This window comes from Leptonychotes weddellii, chromosome 6 (assembly GCF_054177405.1).
Source record: "Leptonychotes weddellii isolate Sample4059 chromosome 6, ASM5417740v2, whole genome shotgun sequence".
NCBI classification, from domain to species: domain Eukaryota; kingdom Metazoa; phylum Chordata; class Mammalia; order Carnivora; family Phocidae; genus Leptonychotes; species Leptonychotes weddellii.
Genome location: NC_138374.1, coordinates 32,199,045 through 32,221,950, shown reverse-complemented (window position 1 = coordinate 32,221,950; position 22,906 = coordinate 32,199,045). Strand labels below are relative to the sequence as shown.

At 40.2% G+C, this 22,906-nt stretch overlaps 1 protein-coding gene across 6 annotated transcripts in view; it reads left to right on the top strand.

Annotated features, from left to right (window-relative positions):
• Window positions 1-3,281: 3,281 nt before the first annotated feature.
• The window catches only part of HECTD2 (HECT domain E3 ubiquitin protein ligase 2), a 72,932-nt gene continuing 53,307 nt past the window's right edge, over window positions 3,282-22,906 (top strand). For all 6 annotated transcript variants that reach the window (XR_014146249.1, XM_081823847.1, XM_081823846.1 and 3 more), the window contains exon 1: window positions 3,282-3,459. Coding sequence is in view for 5 of the 6 variants with exons in the window: in XM_081823847.1 (XP_081679973.1) it covers window positions 3,322-3,459 (138 nt within the window). In the remaining variant the exon portion in view is untranslated. The remainder of the gene's footprint in view (window positions 3,460-22,906) is intronic.

Here is a 22,906-nt window from a genome sequence, read left to right as displayed (position 1 = left end):
GGAGAGACAAACCATGAGAGATGATGGACTCTGAAAAACAAACTGGGGGTTCTAGAGGGGAAGGGGATTCGGAGGATGGGTTAGCCGGGTGATGGGTATTAAAGAGGGCACATTCTACATGGAGCACTGGGTGTTATACGCAAACAATGAATCATGGAACACTACATCAAAAAGTAATGATGTAATGTATGGTGATTAACATAACATAAAAAAAAAAAAGTTTCCTTGTGCTCCAGGCAATTCCTCCCTCACATTCCCACCTCAGGAAACCACTGATTGGCTTTCTGTTACAACAGAATTATTTCCAGTTCCTAAGGTTTTATATTTTGAAATCATATGCTATGTACATTATTTTGCTTTGATGTTTTTTTTTTTGCTCAGAATAATTATCTGAGCAAAAAATAAAATGTTTACCCATTTTGTTAAAAAAAAAGTTTACTATTTCATAGCTATACCTGCTATAATTAAGGTATGTTATAAGCCACTCTGAAAGGACCTGCCAGAACTTTATTATTGTTCACTAGATTAGTATTATTCCATGCAATTATAATAGAATGTTATCTATAATTAGACCTTCCATTACCTTGTAATTTGGTCCTTCCCCTTCTTCCACGGAAATAACCAGTTCTCTACCTCCCCACCCCTCAAACTCCTATCCCCCATAGGTATAATTAATGAGCTTGGTTCTCCATCTGGATTTAGGAAGGTGAAATGTTTCTCCTGCCTCACTCCCAGTTTGTCCACCGCTAATGAGTTTATATGGCAATGCCATCACTATTGCGCTCCTGGCTGACAGTTACATAGCTGAAAAGCATCCTCTCTACACCTTGTACAGACCAGCCACAGCTCTCAGCATGTCCTGCTCCACAACCTTCTCTCTCCCACCTGAGCCCCAGAGGCCTGTTGGTGGTGGTTGGGAATGTGCCTCTCAAGCCCACTAGTTCCCCAGGGGCCATCACTCGGCAGTTTTCCAGCAGCCCCATCCGGACTGGAGTTCATTCCTGTGCATGATGGAGGGATGGAGTGGTGCCTAGAGAGCAATGTATTTAATAGGAAGTAAAAGACAACATCAACGAATTATAATTTGGGGTATGTACTCACAGGTGAATTAATCAGTGGACTTGTTTAGAAATGGGTTATCTACACTGGTGCAGAAATTAAAATTTCTGACTTGCCTTGCTTTGCCAATATTTAGGCATTTTGTTCTATTGAATGTGACTACATGTACAGACACACTTTTATTTAGTCTCACACATGAAAAGAGAAAGCATAAGGCATGTTATTCGAGTGGTTTTTCATCCAAGCATTTTTATCACAAATTACTGAATCTAGTTGAAAATAGAAAGAGGATACTTCTCTCCCTTTCCCCCCAGTATTTGTTCTAACAACCTAGCTTGGCAGCACACAGTATTTTGAATTGTAGTTAAAATAAAGGCTTCCCTTTCTAAAAAAAACATTTGAGTTGTTGCCATATCAAAAGATCAGCAAGCTGACCTGCTAAAAGTAGGATGTGATTGTAGGTTCCTCTCTCTAGGATGAGTATTTCAGAGGTTTAAGAAGGAAAGAAAATCCTGAAAAAGAATTCAAGAAAAATAGAAAGAAGAAGGCTTCAAAGTAATGTCTGTATACATCATTTCCCTCCAAGGCTATTTAGCACAGAAATACTTTTTCCTGACTATATGGCACTTACTCCATACCTTTTACTAATTAGCATTTAAATAGGTGATGACAGCAACTATATTAAAACTAGAAAGCTTTTCTATAAATGAAAGTCAGAATTTATAACAGAAATTAACTGAACACTATTGTTATATTCATTACATTGGTTGCTTCAGATCTGCTTGCTACAAATTCTGGGTTTGAAAAACATGCAACCTCATCTCACCGTGCACTTTAATAATTCTGAATTATGTAAAACAACAGATAACCCAAACATCATCTTCGGCTTTGTTTCAGATATATTTTTGGTTCTTACATTTGGATCTGGGTATCCTCGATCTGAAAATTCACTCAACCTCAAATAAAATAACAAAACCACAGCCTAGAAATCTTGAATGTCGAGAAATTCCCTATTTTTAATAGGCGATACAGCGCGTTCCTACTCTCTCCCTTCTCTTAGATCTGCAGGTGTCTCCACTGCTCCAGTAGACTGAGAAAAGGAAAAGGAGGGGGCGACAAGAAAGGAAAGGAAATTGTCTGTGTGGCTTGGCGGGGTGGGGTGGGGGGTGGTGTTAATATTATGATTAAAAGCTTTCCTCTTCAGTTTGAAAGTTCTTACCCATATTAATGATCTGACATTAAGGAATATGAGTCTGAGCAACAGCGGAGTATGAGTCCGTCCATCTGTAACTTATAAAAGGAAAGGAACAAAGCAAGGATAGGAGGCAGGAAAGAGATGCAGGGAGAGAGCGAGGTGTAGGCGCGTGGGGACGGGAAGGGAGAGGCGGATTTGGCAGTCAAAGGGGGGACGAAAGGAACAGGAATGGAAAGTGTGGCCTGGCCGTCCAGCCTTGTGGTGGAGAAGGTGGAGCCCACGACGTCTCACTTCCCCCCACCCCCAGGTTTTTCCTTTGTAGGTGGGGGCTCTCAGGCATCTGGAAAGAATCGGTCGGCTAAGAAAGGCAAGGCTGTCGCCTGAGGATGCGCAGGCTCGAGACCGCCTCTCCTGGAGCAGGCGGGCGAGCAGGGATGGCAGGGACAAGCAGTGACCCCAAGGCAGACGGTTTAGCGGGCGCTAGGGGCGAAAAGGCCACCAGCCCAGTCCCAGGGGTCTGGACGCCCCAGGCCAGGGCCGTCCGTGCAGGGGATGTTGCCGCGCCCGCCCCGCTCTAACTAGCGCCACTCGGGCGCTCTCACTCCCGGCCCGACCCTCTGCAGGCCTCGCCTTGTCCCCTCAGTCAAGACCCTCTAGTGCAGACCCCTCCTCGCCGTGTCTGGCGACAGTCGGCAAACATGGCCGCCCGGCGTCGGCTGCGGCGCCTCCTCTCCCAGACCTCGGGGGCGGCGAGGCTGGCAGCGGCGGGCGCCGGGACCCGCCACCCGCGAGCGCGGAGTGGGGCGGGGGCGGCCGAGGCGAGAGGCGGGCGGGGGCTGCGGGGAGCGGCGGCCGAGGGCCGGGCGCGCGCGGGGGCGACGGCAGGGCGGGGCATCCGGGCTCGCGCGGGGCCGAGCGCGGGCGCGGGGGCGGCGCGGCGGCGGCGGCGGCGGTTGGAAGCGGCGGCCCAGAGCCCTCTCGCGGCCGCGGCGGCAGCAGCGCCAACCCCAGCAGCAGCCCGGCCCCCGCCGCCGCCGCCGCCTCGCGCTCCCGCCGCCCGGCCCGACATGAGTGAAGCGGGTCGGGTGCCCTCGCCAGCCGCGCCGCCGGAGGTGGCAGCGGCAGCTCCGGACGAGAGGAAAGGGAAGGAGCCTGAGCGCGAGAAGCTGCCGCCCATCGTGTCGGCGGGCGCCGGAGCTGCTGCGGTAGGTGCCGGGCGGGGGCAGCGGGGCGCCCCGACGGCGGGCGTCGGGAGGGAAGGCAGGGGGCGCCCGGTGACCCCCGGGGCCTCCCGCGGAGATGCGCCCAGGCCGTCCTTCCCCGGGCTGGAAGGGGAAGTGTGCCTCGTGGACAGCCGCGAACACTTGAGCTGCACCTTCCACAATCGGGAAATGTTGGGGTGGCCGCGTCCGCTGCCTGTTCTCGGTTATTGTCTGGTTTGGGGGGCCCACCTTCTCTAAAGAAATGACCGGCATCTTGGAGTCGACGTTATCATCTGTTGGGTGAGGGCAAGGTGTCAGGCAGAGGGGAGTGGGTTTTCCACGGAGGTGCCTGCCTGCCTTTGGGACGCGGAGATTTCCCCCCTTCTCTTCGCTTTTCTTTCCCTTCCCCCCTCGGATTGAACAGGCTGTGCGGCGAGTTCCACTTAATTGTGACCTTTCCGTTGCTGTCACGATAGTGGGAGGTAGATGCCTCAGTGATGGTTTTATTTTTCATATGGTACAGACATGTGACGTAAGGTGGGGAAGCTTTTTTAACCTTTTATTTAAACTCAAGTTATCTAAGCTTGACAGGGATGATTTCCCAGCTGGATTTTCTTAAGGATTATTTGGAGAGCGCTCTAAGCCTTCAAACTACATATTGCCAGATGATGTAATGGGACAGCCCCCCCCCTTCCCTGTTTTTACTGGTGGTTATGACTCTGGTTACTTTGGAGCACACACACAAAAATTAATCTCTGATTTTTGAGAATTTTATTTGATATAACATTTAAATACTTTTTGAAAGTTTGCTTTGGTACGTTTAAAGGCCATGACTTGTCATGCATCTGTGCTTGACAAAATAGTAAAAGTTTAGAGAACATGATACATTTTCTTTATTCCTACTTGCAATTCATTTCTTAAAACCTCCCTCTTAAATGACTAAGAAGTTACTAAAATAGCTCACTCTTTAAAGTGTTAGGAATAATGTTTTGATTCTGTAGGTTTTTAAAAAATGTCTAGGGACTGTGATAACTGGAAATTGTTAGAACAGTCTCTGATCATTAAATCAGTGCAGCAAAGTGTGGACAATAATAAAATGACACACATATTAAAATACAGCTACAGTTGAGTGGTAAATTGGAGTTATGTGCGGTTAGGAATCACTTTGGGAAATGCTTTGAAGGAATTTGTCACCCAACTGCTTGCAGACCCAGTTCTTATGTTGGTACCCTAGGCTGTCAGAGTTTATCCAGGATGTTCTTAACTTGCAAAAAGACAGTGTTTTAAAAGTTCATTCCAGGGCTCCTGGGTGGCTCAATCGTTAAGCGTCTGCCTACGGCTCAGGTCATGATTACAGGGTCCTGGGATCAAGCCCTGCTCCGCGGGAAGCCTGCTGCTCCCTCTCCCACTCCCCCTGCTTGTGTTCCTTCTCATGCTGTGTCTCTCTCTGTCAAATAAATAAATAAAATCTTTAAAAAAGATAAATAAAAGTTCATTCCTAAATCAGTTGTTTAAAACAATGAATGCATATGCTTATAAGAAACAGTTATATGAATGGGTTTAGGTCCTCAAGTGAGCACCCTTCCCAAAACATATTTATCTCAGTGTAACTGAAAAATTGAAGATTCAGAATAAAAACTTGGAGAAATTAATATAGTATGGACCCAGGTCTACGGACTGTTTCCCGAAACCCTTGGAGTTTAGAGTTTTGGAATCCAGAGTTTTTCAGATTTTAGAAAGGCAATTCAGTACATATGTCATATATAATATCCACAGTGAGGTCCTGGCCAGTTCTTCATAATCAAGCATGTCAGTAGCTCTGCAGTGAAATGTATGTGTGTTCTCACTAAGAGAGGTAAAGTCAGACAAGTATAAATAGTTCAGATCAGGTTGGATTGTCAGAGTTCAGGTCGGGTACATGTTTTGTCACCATATGAGTTACAAAAACTTTTCAGTTCTAATAGTTTATAGGATTTCAGAAGTGTGAATAAAGGATTATGGACTTTTACTACTAGTGAAACTAGAATAGAGTTCCAATAAATTTTTTAAAACCTTGAATTAAAGAAAATTGAAGAAAATACGTGTTTGGTCCTCCAGAGGGCAGGAGAGCTGGGATGATATCTGAGTTCACCAGCAGGTGGGGGAAGGTCTTGGTGTGGAAGGACAGGGAAAGACAGTTTGTGGCCTGTTTGGTCGTTTTTCAGCCTCCACTGTGGGTTAGATGAAGCTTCTGGAGGTTTGCTTAGGAACCTGACTGCCATCAATAACTTTTTCTTTGGGCCACTTTAGTGATTCTTTTTGCCCCAGGTGAACAGTTCTATGTAGACTGAGTTTATGACTCAATGTAACCCTACATTATTGGCTTTTTCCAAAAATCATTCTATTACATTTTTATGGGAGTTTGGAAATAATTTAGAGGGACAGCTCCCTAGAATAAATAGAAGGCCAAGTCATGATGACCCTAAGTAAGCTTGAAGAGTTGGGACTATAGCCTGGAAGTGTAAAGAAATATGCAGGGACCGTGGCGCCTGGGTGGCTCAGTCGTTAAGCGTCTGCCTTCCGCTCAGGTCATGATCCCAGGGTCCTGGGATCAAGCCCCACATTGGGCTCCCTGCTCCGTCGAAACCTGCTTCTCCCTCTCCCACTCCCCCTGCTTGTGTTCACTCTCTCACTGTGTCTCTCTCTGTCAAATAAATAAGCAAAATCTTTAAAAAAAAAAAAAATGCAGGGGTGGGATTGAGGGTGCTGGAAAAAGCAGCCCTAAAAGTGATTGATCCTAAGACCACCTAAGTGTGAAGGAAGTCTGTTCTAGCCAGGAAGTGCCTAACACAGTGGTCTCAAACCTGAGTGACCAGAGTTTCCCTGGTAGCATGTTAAAATCCTGATTCCCAGATCTCACCTCAGAGCACCGATTTTCAAATTTTGATGCACAGTAGAATCACCTGGGGAACTTTTAGAGCCATCATTGTCCAATTTCAATTGCAAACCAGTTAAATCAATTTCTGTGGATGGGACTCAGACTTTTAAATTCTCAGATATAGCTAAGATTGAAAATTCATGCTTTATGTACTAAATTAAGAGTGCCATGAAATCTGTGTTTTAACTACATTTCTTCAAGTTTATGGAGCAGCATTTGAAATGGACTGGTGAAAGTTATGGATTAAGTCAATGAGGCACAGCAGAAATCAAGGGTGGTGGGGGGAACAGAAATGTTGGTTAAAGTGGTTCTAATTAGAGATGCTCAAGAGGCTCAAGATAGAGACCTCAGAAAACCATCAGGGTGCATGGTTTGGCCTTGCTGCTGTGGAGAGGTGACACAAGTCCACAGAGTTGAGGAGACTAAGGAGTTGGAAACAGGACATGGATACAAAGGGGTGCTGGTGTGAACATTGAATTTACTGAGGTTGACAAATTGGAGTGGAGGAGACTATTGTAAATTAGTTGCTGATATAATACTGAAGTTAGAAAAAAAAATGGTGAGTAGGGAAGAAGAAAATGGTCAAAGGAAGAGCAGAAATAATAGTGGCTCAGTCGGTTAAGTGTCCGACTCTTGGTTTCGGCTCAGGTCATGATCTCAGGGTTGTGAGATCAAGCCCTGCCTGGGGCTCTACACTCAGTGTGGAGTCCGCTTGAGATTCTCTGTCTCCCTCTCTCTCCCGCAGCTCACGCAAGCACTTGTGCTCTCTCTCTCTCTCAAATAAAATAAATAAATAAAATCTTTAAAAAAAGAAGAAATAATAGTAGCAAGTGAGGATGAGTGTGACTGTCTACTTCAACATTTAAATCAGGTGAACAGGAAAAGGGAGGAAGTTCTCCACAGGATAGGATAGCAAGGAATGAAATGGGTTTAAGCAAGAGCTAGATTTAATTAAGTCAGGGAGATGAAGGGAAGTGGAGGAAATCAGTTTAGGATTTCAAAGGGAAGTTTGCCCACAATGAAGGCCAGAAGACTTGTCAAGTAGGTGGAAGCTGAGGGGAGGGTTTTGAGGGAAAGCATAAAGTTTGTGGAGAGGATTTGGCAGGAAGTCAGTAGCAAGAAGTTCATATACATCGTGTCAGGTGTGTATAAATGAGCTTGGTGAAGCCACTAGCCAAAATGTAACTACCAGTTATTGAACATCTATTATGTTTAGCCTTGTGCTCGATGCTACAGAAAACACAAAAACATGGCTTAAAGAAAATTCCTGCCTCAGAGGAAGCAAGGCTAACACATGGAAACATAACAAAGCAAAGCAGTATGTGTAAGTCACAATGAGCCATAGAAACAATTTGCGCTATAGGAGACCAGAGAAAGGAAATCAATGTGTGCAGAACTGTGAAGAAAGGCCTTGAAGTAAAGGTAATTATTTAAGCTGGCTGGCCATTGAAGGATGATAGGATCTGGATGGGCAAAAGAAAGTGGGATAAGTAATCCAGTGGGGAAAACAACATGAACAAGGCTTAAGGAAAAGCATTAGGGAGTAATACAGTGAACCCAGTGGAACCGTGCTGGGAACTTGTGGGAGGTAAGTAAGATTGCCTGGGGGCTGGAGCCAGATCACTAGGCAGAGAAGTATGGACTTTTTTTTTTTTCTTCCTGTGGTTAGTGGGAAGCCACTGGAGTTGCTTAAATAGAGGAGCGACATAATGAAATCCATGGTAGTGATTAGCAGTAGTTAGCCGGGAGGGGGAGGAGGAAGAGTGCAAAGAAGGAGCTTTGAAGTTGGTACCCGAGATAAACAGTTGCATCCATTCAGGTGGTAGCCATGTGATTAACGGGAAGGGATGGAAGAACACACATGATGTGAAACCTTATTAGACAGCAGAATGGAAAAGAAGGAAGATTAATACAGAAAAGGATTCTGGTTTTCAGACAAGTTGTCTCAGAGAAAAATGTTTACATCAGAAGGCAATCCAGCCAATAGCATTCCAAATAAACATGTGTGTGTGAACTCACATAAACCCTGCCCATCTAGGTATTTGGAACAATCTTATACATGGAGACTCTTATGCCCTTTGTCCATTGTGTTCTAAACAAGAGGTGAGACAGGAAAGAGTCAAGGTTATGGTGCAATTAATAAACCACAGATATAATAAAAATGCATCATATATGTATATGCTTAATATGTATAAGTAATATAAATAATAACTAGTATTTGAGTACGTACTCTATGCTAAGCATCTTCACTGTATCTCTTGTTTAGTCAGATTGCAACCAAAAACAATCACAATAACCACTACAATGGTGAGGAAGGTATTCTCATTTCACAGAAAAGGAGTATGAGTCAGAGAGGTTACCTGTTCCTTGCCAAAGGGTAAAATGGCGAGTAAGGAGCAGAGCTTCATTGAAAATTGAGACGTTTCTGGCTCAGAAACCCATGCTCTTCCCGTATACTGTATCTATGATCAGGGCAATGTGGTTCAAAGAACCTGCACCTATAGCAATATTTGTTCTTTTTTGAAAAGAGGATGTGGTCTAGTGACAAGTTTGTTCAAAATTTTGTTAACCAGAGATGGAACTATTATGAAGGAGAAAATCTGTTCTAGGATATCTGATAGTGTCAGTTTTAATGATGGTATGGAGGAATGAATTTTCTATGTAAAATAAAGCAATCTCATTAAAGAAAAATAATCTGAGGGTCTTGAGACATAAAAAGGAGGGGTGATAGCTATATAAATACATGTCCAGGGTGTCTCTAATTTTGAGTGGGTTGTAAAGTCTGTTTGTCAGGTTTTTTTTTGACTGCATAGCCATTATGTTGCTGCCTGCTTATTCTGTCATTCATAACTAATTCAGGATGTTAGGACACAAGGAATTTGTATGTAACAATTGGAGAAAAGTGGTCATTGTAAGTTGTGAACCAGGGAACCTCCAAAAGTGCATACAGGGTATGATACTGAACCCTCCTCATAAGGTAAGTGAGAAGACTAAATTAATACACATAAAGCATTTAGGAAAGAGCCTGGACAAAGTGAGCACTCAATAAATGTTGGATGATGATATTATTGTTGTTGTTGTTATTGTTATTTGCAAACCAACATCTGTAGCTGGAAAGCTGTTTGTAAGCCAGCCCACCTTTCTAATTCTGTCCTGTGGCTTTGGTACTTTCCTTCATAATCTTCTATATCAAGCTTCCAGTCCTGTACCACCCCATCTTCCTTCTCCTTTCCTACCATGTTTGTGTACATATGCATGTGCACACACACAAACACACTGAATGAAAGGACGTTACGCATTCTCTGAACTCTTCAGGGCTGGTGTATGCCAGGGTCCATATGAATTTCTTTTTGAAGAGGAAAAGAATAGCTTCAAAAAAGGGGTACAGCTAGTGTTATCCTGCCAGAGTAGCAGGTTATTTTGGCATAGTGTTTGCAAATTAACTTGCTTATTTTTAGTTTGAGTTGAGGAAGAGAGAGTAGAGAAAGATCAACAGAAGACAAGTGAGGAAGTGGGTGGAGCTGAGAAAGCTCTGGGAAGCTTTGATTTCCCTACTTTTTCTCCTGTTTTTGTTTTGTTTCTAGTATGAGTTTATGGGTGAAGGATTCCTTCTTGCATTGCAAAAATGTTAGACTGCTAAGCCTTATATGAAGAATTAGTTGTTCCTAAGTTGATATTTGTAACTTAGTGACATTTTGGTAAGCAGTCAAAAACATGTTTTGGGGAATGATTGTAGTAGACGAATATGCCTTTTAAAAATAGAAATTATTGAAATTTTACTAATTCAACTGAATTGAAAAGTCTATCTGAAGTCTGAGCCTAGTCATTAAAGAAAGCTCTATTTCAAATTAACTTGGTTTTTATCCACATGTTTTTATTAAAGAACAGCAAATTGGTTGAGGAATTGTGATTGCATCAAATCATACATTTTAAAAGTAGTATTTTACTGTGTAACAATAATCTATTGATGCAGTTTTTTTTCTCTTCCTATGTTGTAAAATAAGTGAGTAAAATCTCCTATACCACCGTGCCTTCCTGATGAGTGAACACTGAATTTTCTGTTTCAGGAATAACATTTCTTTTATATTAAGTAGGGTTAGTTTTCAGTAATTTATAAGATTAATTGCATTGTGACTTTTTTGGTGTCAGAATTTTGTTTCAGAATCCACACTCTTATTTCCTAGTCTCCTTTAAAAGAGGTGGCTTGGGGCGCCTGGGTGGCTCAGTTGGTTGGGCGACTGCCTTCGGCTCAGGTCATGATCCTGGAGTCCCGGGATCAAGTCCCGCATCGGGCTCCCTGCTCGGCAGGGAGTCTGCTTCTCCCTCTGACCCTCCTCCCTCTCATGCTCTCTGTCTCTCATTCTCTCTCTCTCAAATAAATAAATAAAAAATCTTTAAAAAAATAAATAAATAAAAGAGGTGGCTTATATCACTTAAAGAAAGCAATTCCACTTGGACTGGTGCTACTTAGTTTGGGAGGGAAGTTCACACCTTGCAGGTAGCTAACTTTCACATCTTAAAAGAAGGCTGTCAAGCAAAGTTAGCGCTTCTGATTTTATAACCCAGCATCCTAATAGGGAACCCTGAAAAAACATATAAAAAAGAAAAACAAAGTATCTTTACCCAGTAACAGGGCCTAAAATAGTCTCCTTTGTAGACTAAACACAGTTGAGGCCTCTCATCTGATATGGCCCTACCTGGTAATTTAGGTCAGTTTCTAGAAAAAGTTGGTAAAGCAGGCTATCTTAAATGTTGGTAAAGCAGACTATCTTAAATGTTGGTAAAGCAGACTATCTTAAATGTTTTTTATTTTAACTTAAAACATATAAATGTACATTTGTTCACCTGTCTTTTGACACAGTAGCCTTTGCTCAATACCACAGGAAGACACTCTTTGTAAAGTGGTTTTTCTAGGCATTATAGGTAGTTTCTGGACTCATTGATACTGAATGATACATGCATTATGCATTATATTAGGAGCTCTTAACTTGTTGAAATATTTATTTTTGGATTTGAAAAATATATTTCAGTGAGGTATATGGCCCAAAGTATAGATTGCTATGATATATTTATTGATGTATGTATCGATATAGATATGTATTGATATATATATATATATATCAGAAATTACCAAAGCAAGACACTCAGTTTTTATTCATTCAGATATCTTTTATTCTTTGTCTATAGAGTATTTTATACCACATTTAAATTCACTACCTTTCCAACAAATCCCTTCTTCCAAAAATGATGTACGGATGTTCTGAATCAGAATAATAATTCTGTTCTTTTTCCTAAGATTGTGTGCTGTATTGGATCTAGTTCAGGAAAATGTGTTTTCATCTGTCTAGATCAGCTCTGTCCAAGAGAAATATAATGCGAACCACATATGTAATTTAAAATTTTCTAATAGCCACATCAAAAAGAATCAAAATAAAGAGGTAAACTTACTTTTAATAATGTATTTTATTTAGCCCAGCATATCCAGAAATTTACCATTTCAGTATTTAATCAATATAGACATTGGCTGAACTAAACTACTTCACTCTTTTTCATACTACGTCTTTGCAAATTGTATATTTTACACTTACTAGATATCTGTTTGTATTAGCATATTTCAAGTGTTCCATAGCCCCCTTCAGCAAATGGCCATATTAGACAGTGCAGATCTGGATGATATCCTCTTGTCCTCCCAAGATTCCTTAAATCCATTCTTAGTTTTAATTATTGTTTATCCCTATTGTAGCAGTCCTCAAAGTGTTCTTCTCTTCCACATCCTTATAGAGGTCCATGAGGTCGAAACTACTTTTATGATACTGAGATGTTATTTGTCTTGTCTCATTCCCACTCATTCTCCTGAGAGTAGAGTGCAGTTTTCTGAAGGGTACATGACTTGGTATTGCAACAAATTGAACACAGAAGCAGATAGAAGAATCCAAATGTCTTCTGTGAAACCAGATGTTAAAAAATAGATCTGAAAAATGTAAATACCGCTCTTCTCACTAAGACTTTTTTGTTGTTGTTTGAGAAAATATATTTTCCATAAATGGGTTTATTGTTATCTTAAAAGGAATTGAAACGTGCAACAATTTTTAAGAGTGTAAAGGGATCCTGAGACCAGAAGGCTTGAAAACCACTACTATAATATATGTTGAATTTCCTTTGTTTGCTTTTTTTTTTTTAAGATTTTTTTTATTTATTTGACAGAGAGAGACACAGCGAGGGAGGGAACACAAGCAGCAGGAGAGGGAGAGGGAGAAGCAGGCCCCCCGCGGAGCAGGGAGCCCGATGCGGGGCTCGATCCCAGGACCCTGGGATCATGACCTGAGCTGAAGGCAGACGCTTAACGACTGAGCCACCCAGGCACCCCCTTTGTTTGCTTTTTATTTGGCATTTTGATGACAAGTATTCTACAAAAGTGTATTTTCCAACTAACCAAGTGTTATTGAACATTTTAGAATGCCCAATCATTATTTTTGTATGGAGCACTTTCTAAAATACATATGTACCTCTCAAATAGAAGGTACTGAACACAGTTTAACATGTCCTGTTGATTAGATCCCTGTGTCAGCTTTGCATCCAGAGCTGACCTCACCACAGAGCTCTTGCAGAGTCCATCTGTAGTGTTTGTCTCTTCAGTAAGTAAAACTTCTTCCAGTTGACCTGAATAGCTAGAATGTAATATTAATTTTCACTTGATATAGTTTAAAACGCAAGCATTTCCCAGCTTGTTCACAAAACTAGTTAAATATGTTTAAAATATGTTATGAATAATGAATTTTGTAGATACAGGAATTCAATTTAAAATATTTTAATTCAAAGACCCTAAGGTAGTGAGATATTATGGCTTTAAAAGTGTTTCATGATGGGACAGAGCCAGCATTTTATTCTTTTATCAGTGATTGGTTTAGAATGTGAACAAAAATGTTTTATCTTCTACAGCAGCTTTTGGGGAATAGAGGATGAGCAAGGTAAATTTTCCCAGAATCTTGAATATGATAGAACTTGGTATTAAGTACAAAAGCTATCATGGAAAACCACGAATATCCTTCTTATTAGCACCTGATGAAAAATATGATAAAAAAAAAATCAGAAATTTAACTTAAGTGTAGTTTGTTTCTCAGTAAAGGTTGAAAACAGGAATTTGTATAAAAAGTTAAAATAAGGTTGACAGTATTATATGTTAACAATAGCAGAGCAGATACTCTAAGTATTTATATTTTTTGAAATTATTTGTGATTATAAGTAGTCAAAGAGACCATTGAGGTCCATGTTAGGTACTTGTGAAATATGATCTTTGATTAGTTATATAATTACTAAATAAATTTTTTTTGCTGTTTATTAAATCCATGGTAGCCTCTGCCTAGAGTTAAGTCTATTATTTATTATGCCAGGTTTAAATATTTTGAGGTTTGTTTCCTCAATGAGTTCTTGATGTTTTTTCCCCCCGTGTTCCCTATTTGTGCTTATCTTAAATCTGTAACAGCTGGTTGGGTATCCTGCTACTCTCTATTCTTCAACACATCCAACCCACTGCTTATAGGCTGGCCACATTCCAGAACTTCATCCTTAGTGTTCTCCTGCTGTAGGACTCCTAGATTGCATTTTCAAAACTCCTCAGGAAACCAGATGTAATAATTGTGGTAGATCCAATTCTTAGAAGACTCATAAAGAAATGTTCTCTAACCCTTAATTTAGTCTGATGTTTGATGTCAATACCCAATAGCTTCTTGAGTTGATTCTCTAATTTTTAGTTTACCATGGTACAATATGCTGCCCTGTTTTTCTTGTGAAAGTATGAGGTTATGTGTAAAATTTCTCTTGTACAAGCTAGTGTGGGGCAATGGCTATTTTGTGAGTTAGCTTTTATTAATCTGTAGTGTACCATGGGCGCCTGGGTGGCTCAGTCGTTAAGCGTCTGCCTTCGGCTCAGGTCATGATCCCAGGGTCCTGGGATCGAGTCCCACATCGGGCTCCCTGCTCGGCAGGAAGCCTGCTTCTCCCTCTCCCACTCCCCCTGCTTGTGTGCCTGTTCTCGCTCTCTCTCTCCCTGTCAAATAAATAAATAAAATCTTAAAAAAAAAAAATCTGTAGCGTACCGTCAGCCTCTGAAATTGTCCGTGATTTGTTTCATGTCATTTCAGGTATAAAGTATCAAGAACATGGCTATCTTAAAACAAGAGACTTAGCAGACCAAGGATTTTTTTCCATGTTTAAGTTTTTTTGATTACAAGAAACAGAAAGCTGGGCCATATATGCCTCCCTTAGGAAAAAGGAGGATTTATTGGAATGATACATAGCAGACAGCAAACTGGAACAGAGATTGGCTGCTCTCTGTGCCTCTGCTCTTCTCACTCTTGGCTGGCACACTTTTCCATATTCCTTCATCTAAAATCTGGAAAGACCTCCTTCTGAGTACATACTAGGAAGCATCAATGCCCTTTATGCCAGGCCACCTAATGGGTAGCCACTCAGGCTACAGATGGCTGCCCTTTGGTTGAGCGCCTATCTCTGCTCCCATCTGTGGCCGTTCCTGCACAAAGAATAGCAGTAATGCTTTGAGAACCACAGAAGCAAACATTGGATTTCGCAGCCATGAAACATGCTCAGTGTATCTTCCCTCAAACCTTTGTACCCTTCCAGCCACTGGCCTTTCTCCCCTTCTGTAAAGCTTCTGGACAGAGCAATCCCTGCTCATTGCCTCCACTTCCTAACTTCCCACTCATTCATTAGTCCAGTTCATATAATTTCTGCCACCACCATTCCCCTGAATCTGTTGTCTCCAGTGTCCCCAAGATTTCACAGTTGTTCATTCAAGTAGGCACATTTTTGACCTAACCACTCTCCATTGTTTAACATCATTGACCACTTTTTTTTCTTGAAAGTTGATCCTCCCTTCGTTTTTAACACATCACGTTTTCTTGGATTTCATATCTCCTTGGCCACTGATCCTTTATCTTCTTTGTCAGCTCATATCATACATACCTCAGAGATACTGCAGGTTTAGTTCAGACCACTGCAGTAAAGCAATATCACAATAAAGTGAGTCAAATAAAAATTTTTTTGATTTCCCACTGCATATGAAATTATGTTGACACTATACTGTAGCATATTAAGTGTATAAAAGCATAATATCCAAAAAACAATGTACATACCTTAACTTAAAAATACTTTATTGTTAAAAAATGCTGACCACCATCGGAGCATTCAGTGAGTCATAATTTTTTGCTGGTGGAGGGTCTCGCCTTGATGTTAATAGCTGCTGACTGATCAGGGTGGTGGCTGATGAAGGTTGGGGTGACTGTGACTGTTTCTTAAAATAAAACCATGAAGCGTGTTGCATCAATTGACTCTCCCTTTCACAAATGATTTCTCTGCAGCATGTGATGTTTTTTGATAGCATTTTACCCACAGTAGAACTTCTTTCCAAATGGAAGTCAATCATCTAAAACCCTGCCTCTGTTTTATCAACTAAGTTTATGTACTAATGTACATCCTCTTGACATTTCAACAGTCTTCACCAGGACTAGATTCCATCTCAAGAAACCACTTTCTTTCCCATCCATAAGGAGCAACGCCTCATCTGTTAAAGTTTTATGATGTGATTGCAGCAGTTCAGGCACATCTGAGACTCCACTTCTAATTGTAGTTCTTTTGCTGTTTCTACCACATTAGCAGTTACTTCCTCCACAGTCTTGAACCCCTTAAAGTCATCCATGAGCGTTGGAATCCACTTCTTCCAAACTCCTGTGGATATTGCTATTTTGACCTCTTCCCATGAGTCACAGATGTTCTGAATGGCATGTAGAATGGTGAATCCTTTCCAGAAGTTTTCATTTGAGATTGCCCAGGTCCATCAGAGGAATTCCTATCTGGGGCAGCTACAGCCTCATGAAATGTATGTTTTAAATATGACTTAGAAATCAAAGTGACTCCTTGATCCGCGAGCTGCAGAATGGATGTTGTGTTAGCTGGCATGAAGACAACATTCAGTTCATTGTACATCTCCATCAGAGTTCCCGGGTAACCAGGTGCATTGTCAATGAGCAGTAGTATTTTGAAAGGCATCTTTTTTTTTTTTTGAGCAATAGGTCTCCACAGTGGGCTTAAAATACTCAGTAAACCATGTTGTAAACAGATGTGCTGTCACCCAGGCTTTATTATTCCATTTATAGAGCACAGGCAGAGTAGATCTAGCATAATTTGTAAGGGCCCTAGAATTTTCGAAATGGTCAACAAGCATTGGCCTCAACTTAGAATCACCAGCTGCATTAGCCCCTAGAAGGGAATCAGCCTGTTTTTTGAAACCAGGTATTTACTTCTCCTTTCTACGAAAGTTTTAGATGAATCATCTTCCAATAGAAGGCTATTTCGTCTGAAATAGCAGTGAAAAACCTGTTGTTTAGTGCAGTCACCTTCATGAGTTAACTTAGCTAAATCTTCTGGATAACTTGCTACAGCTTCTATATCAGCATTTGCTGCTTCCCTTGCACTTTTGTTATGGAGATGGCTTCTTCCATTAAACCTCAGGAAGCAACTTCTACTGGCTTCCAGCTTTCTGTAGCTTCCTCACTTCTCCCAGCCTTCATAGAATTGCAGAGAGTTAGGGTCTTGCTCTGGATTAGGTTTTGGTTTAAGGAAATGTTGTGGCTGGTTTGATCCTCTATCCAGACCACTAAAACTTTCTCTCTATCAGCAGTAGGGCTGTTTTGTTTTCTTATCATTTGTGTGTTCACTGGAGTAGCACTTTTAATTTCCTTCAAGAACTTTTCCTTTGTATTCACAACTTGGCTGTTTGGTGCAAGAGGCCTAGTTTTCAGCTTATTTCATACATCAGCGTATCTTCTTCCCTAAGCTGAATCACTTCTAGCTTTTGATATAAAGTGAGAGATATGCAATTCTTGCTTTCACATAAATACTTAGAGGCAATTGTAGGGTTATTAGTTGGCCTCATTTCAATATTGTTGTGTCTCAGGGAATAGGAAGACCCATGGAGGAGAGAGATGGGAGAATAGCCGGTCCATGAAGCAGTCAGAACACACACATTTATCGTGCCCCAAAACAATTATAATAATAACATCAAAGATCACTGATTATAGATCACCATAATAATAATGATGAAAAAGTTTGAAATATTGCATGAATTATCAAAATGTGACACAGAGACACAAAGTAAGCAAATGCTTTGGAAAAGTGATGCTGATAGACCTCTTGATCCAGGGTTTCCAAAACCTTCAATTTGTAAAAATGCTGAATCTGTAGAATGCAATAAAGAGTAATAAAAGGAGGTATGCCTCTGTTTCCCACAGTTTTGTCCGTATATTAATTTTTGCCTAACAGTACTACATAACTGTGGCATAATGATAACCCTATCAGTTAGGAAAAAATCCATTATTTTGGCATGAGAAACATGCTTTTGCCTAGCAAGCATTGATTCCTTTTCTGGTCACTCACAAAATCATAGTCTTATAAAACCCAGTCTAGAATTTTCAAGTTTTTACATATTCTTAAACCATACACGCTCTTGTTTATGGTGAGGTGTCAAAGTATGCCTGTTCTCCTGAACTTTGAAATAAAGCATTTTATGTTACTTATTTATTTTGTAATTTATGGAAGGGTTCTGTGATTCTCATTATGCTTCACATTTGGAACTGAAGTAGTTGTTACATTTTGCCATTGCTTTGGCCCAGCCTTCCATGACTCTTCATTCCCTGTCGTCTTGGTTCAGACTTTATTTCTTCTGATATAAAGGTCCTCCAAGGCCTGGTTTAGCTTCTAGTTTTATTCCCTCTAGCCTCTTCCCTACACTGCTAACAGAGTAATTTTCCTAGATACAGGTATGATCATGTCGCTCCCTGCTTAGACGTCCTCAGTGATTTTTCCCTTTCGCCTTCCATCCAGCACATCATCTCTATTCCATAGCTTGAGGGCTTCATGATATGGTTCCTGCCTATCTTTCCAGTCTCATCTCACTGGGCCATTCTCCCTTTCTGATTCTGTTTCAACCACACTGCTCCCTAAATCCTATTGTTGCTCAGTCTTAGATAACAGTTAACTGTCTTTGACAGTTAGCAGTGAAAAAAACAAAAACCGCCCTTGGTATACTAAATTATTGAAGATATTTAAAGCTAAGTCAGCATAGCTCCATTTCTAAGAGGCCATTCATTGATCTCATTTCACAAATTGTTTATTTTTATTAATTACTATGTATAAACGAAATATATAGTGGATCATATTTGTTCCCACTAGTATTTAAGATGTTCTGTAGAACAAAACATACAAGTAAGCAAACTTGGCCCTAGTAGTTAATAAAATTTTTATTTAAGTGTCCTAATATTTATAGTAAGATTGATTTACTTTTTCAAATGTATAGTTTATTTTGATTTTATTTTCCTAATCAACATACTAGTTCTGTGAATTTGAGTGTATTGCTATAATTTACCAAGATTATACAAATTATGTAATTTACCAGAAAAAATATTGGATATCACTGTCTTATCTCTTTCTCCAGTTTTCTCTCTCCTCAGGAATCTGTATTATAAATCTATTAGAGATTAGAATTGATAGCTGCTGAATGGATTTGTTGATTGAATCAGTTACTTGTTATTTTTTATTATTCAGAGATTCCACAAGTGAACTAAGCAATGTTCTTTGGGACCTTCTTTTATGGAGAAAGCGTAGAGGAAGAAGTAGGAAAATAAAATATTGAGTCTTTCCTAGATTGCTAGGACATCATTTCCTTAAAATACACTTAGTTTTTCTCCTTATGTCAATTTCCTCTGCTTACTTGAGTTGCTCCTAAAGCTACCGAATTTCATTCAGCATATATCTGTAAAAGTCGAGAAGATAATAGCCACAAAGGGTTGTTGTGGAAACAAGCTGTTATGTGTAACATACCTACTGTCACAGGATAAACTCTTAATAAGTGATAGCTACTATATTGAGAGACTTTAATATATGGTGGTTTAAAGGTACAGACTTGAGGGTCATTCAGAGTTTGAATTCCTACTTACCAGCTCTGTGAACTTATTATATAAGTTCACAGGGCTTGGTACTTCAATTTCCTTATTCATAAAGTGGGATATAAATACATATCTCATAAGAATTGTATGTTAAGGTATTTAATATAGCATCAAGCCTATAGCAAGTACTCAATAAGTGATTTGTTTTACTCTGCTTTTATCACAGGAATAGTCATTTGTTGAACCACTCATTATGTTGTAGGTTTTGTACAAGACCCTAGATGATAGTGTTTATGATTCTGAAACCAGATTCATACCCTACATCTAATAGATTACTTTGTTTTAGTTAGGCAGTATGTCTAATAGGCTGGGTCATGTAGACTAATCCTAACAGAAGTATTAATCAGTCTTCACTGAGCCTAAATCTAGTCAGTACGCAAGCAAAATTTCTACTTGTGGCCCTATGAGAATGAATCAGGTGGCCCCCCACCCCCAAGAGAGTAGGAAGTGTGAGAGAGTCAATCCTTGGTAATCGTAAATGTTTTTGCTATATGGTATATGAGCTGATTCTGAAAAGGCAAATGGAAATCAGTTCAGTGGGTTAGGAAGGAGGAGAGGAAAAAGAAACTATTGTGAAAGCAAAGAAATTACCTTTAGAGTAAGGGAGTGAATATTAAGGAAGAAGTTATATTCTATTAAGCATCAGTAAGCTGGAAAGAGCTAGAGCTGAGAATAAACCCTGAGGTAGCTCCATAATTGAATATTGCCCTGGTAATATTTTATTTATAATTATAAAATACAGATGAACTACATACTATGGACTTTACAGTTATTATTTTGTGGAATGTGTGTTAACGGATAGATTCTGTGCTATAGGAAGATTGCACTGTTACATGCGCCTGTGGATCCCTAAATGCTTAGCATTATCTTTTCTTCCCCCATCACCTATTTAACCCAAACCCATCCCCTCACCCATCTCCCTTCTGGTAACCATTAATTTTTCTCTATAGTTAAGAGTCTCTCTCTCTCTCTCTTTCCCTTTGTTCATTTGTTTTGCTTCAAAATTCCACATGTGAGTGAAATCAAATGATATTTATCTTTCTCTGACTAACTTACTTCACTTAGGATAATACTCTCAAGCTCTATCCACGTTGTTGAAAATGGCAAGATTTCACTCTTTTTTATGGCTGAGTAATATTCCAGTGTGTATCTGTGCCACATCTTCTTTATCCATTCATCAGTCAGTGGACATTTGAGCTCTTTCCATAATTTGGCTATTGTAGATAATGCTGCTCTGAACATAAAGGTGTATGTATCCCTTTGAATTAGTATTTTTGTATTCTTTGGGTAAATACCTTGCAGTGTAACTGATGGATCATAGGGTAGTTCTATTTTTAACTTTTTGAGGAATCTCCATACTGTTTTCCAGAGTGGCTGCACCAATTTGCATTCCCACCAACAGTATAAGAGAGTTCCCCTTTCTCCACATCCTCGCCAACACCTGTTGTTTCTTGTGTTGTTTTTAGCCATTCTGGAGGTATAAGGGGATATCTCATTGTAGTTTTGATTTGCATTTCCTTCATAAGTGATGTTGAGCATCTTTTCATGTGTCCGTTGGCCATCTATATGTCTTCTTTGGAAAAATGTCTATTCATGTCTTCTGCCCATTTTTAATTGGACTATTCATTTTTGGGGTGTTGAGTTTTGTAAGTTCTTTATAGATTTGGGTACTAACCCTTTATCAGATATGTCATTTGCAGATATCTTCTCCCATTCCATAGCTTGCCTTTTAGTTTTGTTGATTCTTTCCTTTGCTGTGCAGAAGCTTTTAATCTTGTTGAAGTCCCATTAGTTCATTTTTGCTTTTGTTTCCCTTGCCTCCTGAGACGTGTCTAGTAAGAAATTGCTGCCAAGGCCAAAGAGGTTGCTGCCTGTGTTCTCCTCTAGGATTTTGATGGATTCCTGTCTCACATTTAGATCTTCCATCCATTTTGAATTTATTTTTGTGTAGGAAGTAAGCAAGTGGTCCAGTTTCATTCTTCTGCATGTGGCTGTCCAATTTTCCCAACATCATTTGTTGAAGAGACTGTCTTTTTTCCATTGGATATTCTTTCCTTCTTTGTCGAAAGTTAGTTGACCATATAGTTGTGGGTCCATTTCTGGGTTCTCGATTCTATTCCATAGATCTATGTGTCTGTTTTTGTACCAGTACCATACACTCTTGATCACTACAGATTTGTAATATAACTTGAAGTCTGGAATTGTGATGCCTCCAGCTTTGCTTTGCTTTTTCAAGATTGCTTTGGGTATTCAAGGTCTTTTGTGTTTCCATACAGATTTTAAGATTGTTTGTTCTAGCTCTTTTAAAAAAATGCTGGGGGCGCCTGGGTGGCTCAGTTGGTTAAGCGTCTGCCTTCGGCTCAGGTCATGGTCCCAGGGTCCTGGGATCGAGCCCCACATCGGGCTCCCTGCTCCGCGGGAAGCCTGCTTCTCCCTCTCCCACTCCCCTGCTTGTGTTCCCTTTCTCGCTGTCTCTCTCTTGTCAAATAAATAAATAAAATCTTAAAAATAATAATAAAAATAAATAAAAAAATAAAAAAAATTTTAAAAATGCTGTTGATATTTTGGTAGGGATTACATTAAATATGTAGATTGCTTTGGGTAGTATAGATATTTTAATAATATTTGTTTTTCCAGTCCATGTGCATAGACTATCTTTCCATTTCTTTGTGTCATCTTCAGTTTCTTTCATTAGTGTTTTATAATTTTCAGAGTACAGGCTTTCACATCTTTGGTTAGGTTTATGCCTAGGTAGCTTATTATTTTTGGTGCAGTTGTAAATGGAATTCCTTAATTTCTCTTTCTGCTGCTTCATTACTGATGTATAGAAATGCAACAGATTTCTGTACATTGATTCTGTATCCTGCGACATTACTGAATTCATTTTTCAGCTCTACCCAATTTTTTGGTGGAGTCTTTCAGGTTTTTTTATGTTTAGTATCCTATCATCTGCAAAGAGTGAAAGTTTTACTTCTTCTTTGCTGATTTGGAAGCCTTTTATTTCTTTGTGTTGTCTGATAGCAGAGGCTAGGGCTTCCAGTACTATGTTAAATAACAGTGGTGAGAGTGGACATCCCTGTCTTGTTCCTGACCATAGAGGAAATCTCTCAATTTTTCCCCATTTAGGATGATATTAGCTGTGGGTTTTTCACCTATGGCCTTTATTATGTTAGCATTATCTTTTTTAATCCTGGTACACCCAAAGTATAATCACAGTGCATAGACAGAAATGAGCTCTAAAAGGTTTATCTTTTTACCTGAATGGTTAAAGTTGCATCAAAAGACAAGAAAACCTTCAGTGAATCAACATGTGAAGTATCACATGCATGTTAACTATTGAAAATAATATTTGTGGAGCTCGTAAAAATAGTGTTATCTAAATATAAATTTAAGGGACGCCTGGGTGGCTCAGTCGGTTGGGCGTCTGCCTTCGGCTCGGGTCATGATCTCTGGGTCCTGGGATCGAGTCCCACATCAGGCTCCTTGCTCAGCGGGGAGTCTCCTTCTCCCTCTG